General features: G+C 39.5%; 1 protein-coding gene across 1 annotated transcript; it reads right to left on the reverse strand.

The window, feature by feature from the left end:
• Positions 1-328: 328 nt before the first annotated feature.
• On the reverse strand, positions 329-7,162 carry LOC139143483 (uncharacterized). The gene is made up of 9 exons (XM_070713841.1): positions 6,493-7,162; positions 5,129-5,311; positions 3,955-4,242; positions 3,222-3,581; positions 2,486-2,674; positions 2,071-2,247; positions 1,814-1,837; positions 1,415-1,511; positions 329-1,151 (listed from the first exon to the last, which is right to left on the reverse strand). The coding sequence occupies exons 1-9, from the start codon at positions 6,524-6,526 to the stop codon at positions 329-331; spliced, it is 2,175 nt and encodes a 724-aa protein (XP_070569942.1). The 5' UTR covers positions 6,527-7,162.
• Positions 7,163-10,378: the final 3,216 nt, after the last annotated feature.

Below are 10,378 nucleotides of genomic sequence, written 5' to 3' on the forward strand. Positions count from 1 at the left end.
TAAGCATCTTTGGCATTACGCGTATTACTTTGATCGATTTATGGCACTTTCATGGGGGATGTATTTTGCTGAATCGACTGTCACGGCTGATACATTATATTCCCTGCGTGTCGATTGATTGCTGAACACGTTCCGCAAAGTGTACCACGCAGTAGTGTCGTCGGTTGAAGCACAGCTAGGGCAATCTAGAGCAAAAAACGTTCCGTAAACGATAAATTTGTTACGATTCGATATTTGTAATTGATTGTTCATCCTTTCCACAAACGCCAAGGGCACAAGTACTTGACATGGGCATCCCAGTAAGTTGTTGAATTAATATACTTGATTATTACTTTTGGTCGTAAATCACATTTTCAACGAAGCCTGCCTCATCGTCGCCAAGCTCACCAAAACTTGTGTGATACACTGCCTCATCCTCAAAGTCAGAACTTGTCGCCGCTCTATTTGAAGAGATAGGGAAAGGGTGAACTCGCATTGGAGCGCCATCTTCCGGATTGACTATAGTGTCAATACTTTCGTATGTTGCCCTGGCGTCATCGGCATCATCATAGATCGATGCATGGATATCGCCGGCAATCCGAGTATTGGCGATTCCTGCTTCGTTACTTTTCAAATTTTCTCCGACATTAGCAAGCTGGGTAACCTTTTCTGTACCTTCATTCAGATTACCTTCCCAGATTTGGAAGTAGAGGTCGTTATCAGTGTTTTGATCTTTCTGACCGTCCTCGGAACAGGCTGCTTCTTCCTTTGTGGCGTTGCTATGTCCTTCCCATCGTGCATTTGCGGTACACGGCTCGCCAAATTGGTAGCGCTGCCCGAATCCATCATCTGTCGACTGGTAATATCTCACACCAGAGGCTGAACCGTTGTCTTCCGAAACATAGATATCATTGATCACAAATCCTGCGTTCACATTGCCGTCAAAGATGGCACCCTCACCAATGTCTGCATAAATTGCTGTTGAGCTGTCTTGTGACGTGATAGTCTGGTAGACACTTTCCATGAAAGAAGGGTCGATCGTTTGGTAGGTCGATGTTCTTTCATTTGATGTTCTCTGTACGTGCTGTCTGTTGTTTTTTGTGTTGTTGAGTTGCACTTGAGGTACTTGACTGTTGCCATGGTATTCATCATCGTGAGTCTTCGCTGAACTCCTATAAACAAGATTCAACACCGAATGAAGTTTTATGATGAAACTTCATAATCTGGAATACCATCGTAAAATTATGAAACTTGGTTTTCCTGGTGGTTACTGAAATGTATGACAGCTCATGTTTCTCAATTGATGTTGACTTCAAAAAGATTTTATTAGCTTTCAGTATTTGAGGCATAGATAAGCCATTGCTATGCATGCGTCGCAATAATGATCAGCATTCAGGATTATTTGACTTAGAGATTCATATCTCAGTGTACCGACCTGAAGCAACTTCGCAGTCTGTCTCTCTTCAAATACATCACAACAACAATTGCAATGATAATGACCAGAAGAACTGATACACAGGACGACACAATCACTGAAAATAAATGAATGCGAAGTTACATTAAATTAACACCGATTCTAATCTGAACCGACTGAAAAAAGCAAAACATATGCAATTCACAGAAACAAGGACGAGAATAACTTAACTTACATCTCTCTCTCTCTCTCTCTCTCTCTCTCTCTCTCTCTCTCTCTCTCTCTCAGTTGTGTATACCTTATTGTAGGCCAGGGTTATTCAATTTACGGTTTCTTTTTTATGTAAATATTCTGCTTTATTTCATGTACATCTTTACATTTTATTTTATGATCCTACAATAGTTGGACATTGTTACTTACATGCCGTTTGACTGCTATCGCTCGCTGAAATAAATTAGATGTGGTTTAATGATTATTTCATATTACTATGAGGAAATATTTTTCCATGACATGATCAAGCATGATATTCTTACGGGACCATTTGTGCATGATGTTGATTTGCATCATTCGCACAACTGAAACGCGAGATAAAACAAACTCGAAAGCGTCTGCAGTAGTATATAAATCACCTTAAAATTACTACGATTGTAAAACCGTCGTTCATAAAACGACTTTACCTATTGGAAGACAGACTGGCAGCTTAGTCCAAGTCCCATTAGCTTGACAGATTATGACGTCATCACCGACAACATCGTAACCATCGTTGCACTTGAAGATTACAGAATTGTTGAATGTAAAAATGTTGCCTTCTTGCTCTGCATTCTCTACGTCATCGGGTTGGCTACACTGAACCGCTGCAGTTGTCGATAAAAAAACAAAAGCAACGAGAAATAAAACTGTGGTGGCACTATCCATTATTCAGCTCGGCCACTCCCATTCTTCATAAATAAGTACTCAGGGGTGACTTTGTATGACCGAATCTATAACGTCGTTACCGTTTGTAATGCGCATGCGTTATGTACATGATAAATACCATGTGGTCTAACGCATGGTCCAACAAAACGAGAGTTATTAAACATTCATTGAACTTACCGAGGCATGATGGGATTGTAGAATCCCAGGTTCCATTGTCCTGACACGTGACTGTAGAGTAATTTTCAGTCAGACTGTAACCGTCTTCGCAGCCTATGTACAACTCATCACCCGGCATGAAAAAGTATTGACGGTTCGGTTCAACATGGCCGAAAGTCAACGTGTCGTTGTAAATACACCTCTTTATCCCTGTTAGAAACAAAATCTGTTTATTAGCAAAAAGCTTAATAAAAACAATTTGGAAACAAAAAGAGGGAAAGTTAGACAGTTAAACGCACTTTTGACGCCTAGGGCCAATTTGACTAATTAGAAATTACGGCATTAATGTCTGTATAGCATGTCCTGTATGACTGATCGATTACAAAACAGCGACCAAACAATATGATAAATTGATGACCGACTGTCTTACCTGCGTGAAACACTTGCGTGTCAAAAGAAAACAACAAACACGGCAAGGACTCGAATCTCTGTTAAAATTCAAGCACTACATTGCAAGCGGTTGTAGTGTCAAAATCTTTCATTTTATAAATCCCTTCTTTTCGGCGTCTGTCTGTCTGTCTGTCTGTCTGTCTCTCTGACACATCACGCATCTATCTTAACTGTTCGCCTTTCAATCTCCGTTTCTCTGCCATATATGTGTCTGTCACAATCCCCTCTATACCTGTCTGTCTGTCGGTGACCGACCATACATACCACCAATCAAAGACCTTGATAATACCAGTGGTCGAAATCTCACCTGTAAGCTCAATAATGAACATTCCAATATCTCTATCTCCCTTCGAGAAAGATTTGAATTTAATCCTCATCGAGTTTGTCGTTGTGCTTGGGATTGTAAGATCTTGACTGCTACTACCATAACTTCCCAATGTATTTGCTTCGTCGCTGTGACCATCTCTGATTTCCAGAAAATCGTCAATGCGCAGATCAAACAAAAGGAAGCTGCTACTGAAGATAGCATTACTTTCATTAGTACCGTAGATGATCCACTCGCAAGTTGCGTCACTTCGTGGATAAATTCCAGGAAAATCCGGAGAGTGTATATTTATCTTCTCCTCGTGTATCATGTGGATAACGCCCCCACATGCACCCATGCTTGCTGAAAAAATAAGCCAAATAATGAGACGTAAAAGAGAATATGTAGAGAAACTCATCAGGATTCTTTTGGGCATTAATTTTGTAAATTTGTGTCATTTTAAAAGTCATTCATTGGCGCAGTGTTCGGCATCGCCCTCTGCAATGCTAGATGGTCGTCAAATCATAGCTTCTCCTAGTCAGACCAGATCGATGGTGTAACAGTCTTTAACATCGACCAGAAATTTGGACTGATGATTTACTGGCAGTTGCAGATAACAGAACAATTTTAGCGTAACACTTCTGTGCGACTTATCTCCTAATATTAATGTTCATGTTTTCCAATCAGAATGCAGTTTTTAGTTAATGAAATGTCTAAATAATTGATAGAATCTTACTTTCGTAAATTCCTAAAATCCACTGATTTCCCCCGCAGGCCTGGTTGCCATCACCGACACAGGGTTTGTTACAATCTGCGTTTTCTAATTTGCCGTGTTTCCAGTACTCAGAGTCTTCAATGCCACAAAAACACCTCTCACCATCCTCAACACCGGAATACGCATAAAAACCACTACGACAGAAATCAAGACAGTATTCAACTGTCATTACGTTTCTGTTACGTTTGCTTGCGTCAGGGAGGGCTCTGTCTTCCTTGTTGTCTTGGTAACAGCCGACATATCCGTCATCTGAAATATCAAAAAGTGGAGTTCGGTTCATGTTGCTCAGTACCTTGCAAAACATTCAGGTATACAAGGGAAATAAAGACCGGACTTGCTAAGAATGGATATTTGCGTTTCAAGAACAGCAACATCAAATGACGGAAACAATATTTTACGTTGATTAGAAGAATCGGAGCTAGAAGTTCAACATCACCATTCTTACAAATTCAGATGAAAACTCAAATTCTACAATAGTCGCCAGTTTTGTCTGGAAGAAATAACCAATGATATCTTAAGACATTGCAAATAAAATAATGAAGCAAAATTTCCAAAGCTCAATATCGTAATGAGGATCTAAAAAACTGTAACTATGACAGTAGTTTTGCAGTGTTTTGTAAAACCGGGGTTTATACTTATATTGGCTTATTTTACTCGAATGTATACGCGCCTGCAAAGGTGCTGTTCTTATTGTAACATAAGGTTTTTGTGTTTGATAATTTGTCAACTCCGTACTTTTAGTACCCAAAATGGAGAAAGCCGAATCAAAATTGAGCGACTGTCGCCGAAATTCAGAACCCAGAACTTTTATTGTTAACGAGCAGGATAAACAGCTTGTGAATTTGCTATGTGAGTGGAAGCAATGCAGACGACAAAAAGTGACAATGCTGGTTTGCGAAGCGCTAACCCAATGCTCGAAAAGAGACAATATTCTAACCGTTTACGCGTCTCGTGGTTAAATCCGATTTTCAGCTGTCTAAACGCTCTTTGCGTAAGCCAGTTATGCTAGTAGTAGTATTGCTGCAGCTGCAGCCGGCGTGGGCTCTGGACTATTAATCAGAACGACGCATTTGCGTGACTGTCATGATGATGTGATACTACTTTAACCAGGGGTAGAACACGTTGTTGAACTTACAGTTACAAGTAACAGCGGCACTTTCGCCTCTTCTGACAACAGTTTCTTGGCAATTTTCAGATAACGCGAACTCACACTGGAGGATGCTCGACTCGTTGCCATGGCAAGTAAGGTCTGTCAACCACATTCCAGTCCAGTTATCAATCGTCAGGAAGAAATGGTCCCACATTGCACCTGGATAACCTAATATTGCAAAATCGTCGAAATATGACGTTAAACGAATCAAGACAATCAAACCTAGTATCCTTCCGTAAGTTCGAGTTGAGATTACGATTATTTAAATGCAGGAAACGAACAAGTACAACAGCCAAGGACGGCACACAAGGCATTTTGATACAGCTATCATGATAACGGGGGAAACGTAAAGTCCTGTCACACATCATTTGTAGCAGACGACAGATTTGTGAAGATTGGATACCATATCTCCGATGTTAATTTTCCTGATTGGTAAAACAAAGAATATGATTGGGTGATTGATTGATGATTTGTTGATTGATTGGTTGATTGACTGACTGACCGATCGCATTGTTCTGTCATATCTCTATCACTTGTGCTGGTATGAAGCCATTCTCATGTTTCCCTCATTTCCAATGCCCGCATCCTTGAACGTGAGAAAAATTCCTCACATTCCCCTCCTTTACCTCCAAAATAATAGAACAAAAAACCTATCGACACATATGCGGCACAAAGATACCAGTATGAAGATTTGATAGCCGGGTATTACACACACCCAGTAGCCTATGATCGGAATTCAAGATATTTCTCAACTACCAGCTAATTTATTCAAAAAAGTGTACAAAAAGTCAAAAAACTGGAAAAAGGAGGATTCCGGGAGGCACTACGCTGGCGTGTAGATCTGAGTATAACCCTAGTTAGAGTAGTTTTAGTCTTTGACTTAGTTTACAGTTTAGTTTAGTTAGGGGCATCCTGGTGTCTCTCCCTTAGCAGTAAAATTGCCAACCACCGTATATCTTCGTCTCCGTGTAAGTACATGTTTCCCCAGTATTTCCCAGCTTAAGTTCCCGTGTACCTCGAGCTAAGCCTAGCGAGTAAGGTTCCCCGACGACCAAGAGATCTGCGTAGACGTTCCCCACGACCTTCCCCTCTTTTATATTTTGACAGTTCATTTAGCGAATTAGAAAACGACTTGTACAGCGACAATGTTAATGAGATCCTCGCCACAATGATTCCAATAAATTTTATTTCATGAGAAAAAAATATTGTCTTTCTTTATAATCTCCGATGGGATTTTTTTCGATTTTGGCCGGTTTTTTTTTCGATTTTGGTCATGCTATCTCTCAAAATCTACATTTCCTTTCGTTCTAGTTCATACGATTGACATGTCATAGTATTGTTCGACTTACCTAATTGGAGGCAAACAACGTCAGCTTCTGTCATCGACCAATGGCTATCCGTGTTACATATCCTAACTGTGTCGTTCCAAACAGCTCCATACACTTCTACTATGCCCTCATACGGGACCTCTCCATTCTTCAGTTTAATTACCTCTGTATTTAATCATACAGACCTTGCCAGCGATTGGGAAAACAAATTACGTGTATAACAGCTAGAGGCGCTGTGAAATGTTTGTTACTTTTAATCTGGGATCTTTCAAACTCATGAACGCATACCACAAGTGCAAAATATGGCAACCATAAAAACATTACGTAACACGCAAGAACATCTGAATTCTTTCACACTTGAACAGAATGTCTTGCTGGGGTGAGGAATGTCGTACGAGAAATCGACTTTCAATTCGAGTATGATACTTGGATTACGTTTGAAAATTAAAAACCCATATCATGGGGTTGACGCATCGCTGTCTTTGTCACTTTTAAAATGGTCGATTTGACTGTAACTAGACTGAACATCATCATGTACTTGTTGTTTAGCATTTCCTTCTTTCAGTATTTCACGAGGGATAAATATGATTTGATGTAAACGTCTCTAAAAAACTTAACTTCATTCTTTGTCGCTATTTAGAGATTTGATTGTAATCAAAAATGATATTTGATTCGTTTATCAACTGAATAAGAGTCCATATACAATGGTGTTGTCTCATGAGAAACCATGGTAAAATCAGGCAATCTTGAAATTTGTCGACGTCGACCGACCAACTTATCGACTTTATCAAATATTTTACTTATTATTACGACAAACATGAAACCTGTGTTACTTACCTTTTGAGGCGTTGGCAGTCACAAAGGCAAACATCAGAATCCAAAGGAAAACGCGGACGGACTTCCAGGTCAGCGCCATTTTGCAAGACTGTACCGTTATGTCATGCCTCGCATTGCAAGCAATTCTCAAGTCTTGGTCCAGAGTTCAATATTAATCTTTGTCAAACAAAGACGGAAATCAAAACAAATATGCAACTACACTACACGCTCGACGTTGAACACGGATGTGGTACCCTCCATTACGTCACGGAATATTTGGAATAACACCTCGTATTTCAACCATTTTGTTGTTCATGTCCAAGGAGTAGGCGTGCAAATACAGATAAGCAAGATAGGCCAAAGTAATTAAATTCTTTGTTTTGCGTCCCCACCCGCCTAGGTTTTTAAGGTTTTCATGAAAAACACACACAGTGTATTTGAATTGGACTTTTAGGACATAACCGCTTAGCTTTTCTGATCTAAAATTTTGTTACAATTTTTTATTTGCTGCAATCAAATTACATTGTGTTAATTTGTTGTGTGTGTTTTTCAGCCGCTTAAACGCGTACCTTTTCCCATTTAGAGTTGACGCAAAACAAAGAATTTAATTACTTTGACCTAAGCAAGATAGGCTGGCATTGGTTGTGTTATTTTTAAATACCGGTAGTCTGGCAGCTATAAGGAAGCGTTCAGGTATTATATCCAGGGTGGGCGAGCAAGTTCTAGCGTCTTCGTCAAAATGACAAGACCTCCTACCCACTAGAGATAAAAAACGTTGAAGATGACAGTAATTTAAAGACACCCGGCCCACCCACCAAGCGCAAGTCATTGCTAGGGGAAATTTAATCACTCACTGAGCAAGTATGTTTACAATGCCGGTCTCCTTATAATTTGGACTCTCAAACCTTTTCAATTCTTTTCCAATCTACCACTTGTGGGCGCACATTTTGAAGCCCTTGGAGTAAGAAAAAAATTCACCATCTTGTTTTTTTAAAGATCGAAAATTGTATTTTTCTCCATAGAGTTAACACAGGGATAGTGGCCATTTTCAAGTTGTGATCGAATGATTTGGTATTTTTGAAAAAAAAGCTTTGAGTCTACTAGTAAAACAAAATTTGCTTTGAAGCAACCTCTGGGGCAAAAATGCTGCGAGGGTGGGTAAAAAAAATTGTCGCCATACCCATTTTCTCCAGCCCCCTCCCCCCGAAATCATATGGCCACCCCTTAGAAGTCGTAGTACGATGGCTTATCGAAGCATGACCCTGTCAGTGTAATTGGTGGATTGAAATAGCGTTTGCACCTTCACAGGTTGTTTATACATACTAGGAGATTGTGTCTGTGTCAATGAAGCTTGAACAACATTAACCCTAATACACTTCGTGTTACTAGTACAAGTAGCCACAATTTAGAAATTGAGCTAGTTAGGAAAAAACTAAAATTCCCTTACATGAGAGAATTTGTCGTAGACATTGTAATATGAAAGAAGTAGATGATGAATGGCATCCAAATTTTTCTTGTACTTATTTTATCAAGAAAAGAAAACATTTATACAATAGTAGTGAAATTACAGATGACATACTAACACGAGTGGAACTAATTTGGGATAAGAAGATGACGAAGTAATGTCTGTTTGATCTATAAATGTAATCTCATCTGCTTTTCTTTATAAGTTAAGCTTACACACTGTTTTTGTGAGTAATTTGTAATATTGCAACAGTAAGTTTTAGAGCACCTAAAACTTTTGAGAAATTTGAAAAGTATGAAGATCCAATTATCCCAAATTAGTTCCAATCGTACTCACTGATGTTTATAAGAGAAAAGCTGTTATCATCAACATCATGAATTACGATACTATTAGTACATTACCATTAGCAGTTTTCCTGAAAAATACAATTGCTTCCTCCAGTGACTCTGCCCATGGAGCTACCGAAAGCTCCATGCTCTGCCCAAGTTAATTGGTAATAAAATAAAAGTTGTTTACTCATGTATGTTCATTATTGCATTTATTGCATTTACTGACACAATTCAGTTATGTAATTTTCTCACTTTGTACTAAGAGTACTGTACGTTACAACACTCTCTGATAGTGTATGTTGAGCACTCATAAAAACGTTAAATGTTAAATGCCCACGTACATGTCAAGGTGTGGAACATCCCTCAACATGCATGTCGGAATCCTGAAGGAAGTTGCTCTTGATAAACTGACAGACGCACTTACAGTTCGGACAATGAGGGCGTCTGAGCGAAATACAATGGGGTATAGACTGTGTCACCGCCCCTCACCGGCTTCACCTCAGACCATAATACCGCCCTCAGCAGTTGACGGTTACAAAGCTACTTTATTCAGTCGTCTTAATTCAACAGGAATTGTTAACAATTCAATAAATGACTTAGATTGGAAGATTTTTCATAGAGGCCTAGTCACAGGAAGCTTGGCCAAAACTTTCAATTTAAGTGATGGGAAATGCCATATATTTGTGGAGAAGGAGAAACAGTGGAATGTAAATATGTGAAAGAAATCTTGCAGAAATGTATTTCTTTCTTTGTCAGAAAACACAACTTTGATAACAATATCAATATCAAAAGATTAGCAATTGCAGGAATCGAAAATGATAATAACACAACATCTGACATTATTTACTGTACTTCCTGTGTAAAATACACAGTTTGGAATGTTCGAAATTCGGTTACTCTTGATGAGATTATAGTTTCCCTTCAGAATCTATAGGTTCGGGGTTGGGGAGGAGGTAGGTTCATGCATGTACAGGTTGAACTATTTTGGTTCTACGCTACAGTTTTACCGTTCAGTGGGAAAGGCAGAAGATGAGTGAATTCGGACACCCACTCGGACGATGGTGATCATGGCAACAATGACTTCCCCACACGAGACTGGTTCCGCTCTGTTCTAAATAAAGAGTATGTTTCCTGTGTGACTTAGTTTTCGCGGGAAATCGTTCTATATAAAGTGGAGAGATTTCTACTTGCGAGATCGATTGCGGGACCGTCGGATGGATCAGACCGTCTATGGGCATAGAGAGCCTTCAGTTATTATGACGGGTGGGGCCTGAGGAAATTGAGGGTGGTTCATCAT

The sequence above is a fragment of the Ptychodera flava genome, chromosome 11 (assembly GCF_041260155.1).
Source record: "Ptychodera flava strain L36383 chromosome 11, AS_Pfla_20210202, whole genome shotgun sequence".
Lineage (NCBI taxonomy): Eukaryota > Metazoa > Hemichordata > Enteropneusta > Ptychoderidae > Ptychodera > Ptychodera flava.

Excerpts from the sequence above, each read along its gene's own strand:
- LOC139143483 (XM_070713841.1), bottom strand. The coding sequence starts at position 6,526 with ATGACAGAAGCTGACGTTGTTTGCCTCCAATTAG. Across the intron at positions 4,243-5,128 it reads TGCCGCTGTTACTTGTAACT|ATGACGGATATGTCGGCTGT; the intron begins GTAAGTTCAACA and ends TTGATATTTCAG. Across the intron at positions 1,838-2,070 it reads GCCAGTCTGTCTTCCAATAG|CGAGCGATAGCAGTCAAACG; the intron begins GTAAAGTCGTTT and ends AATTTATTTCAG.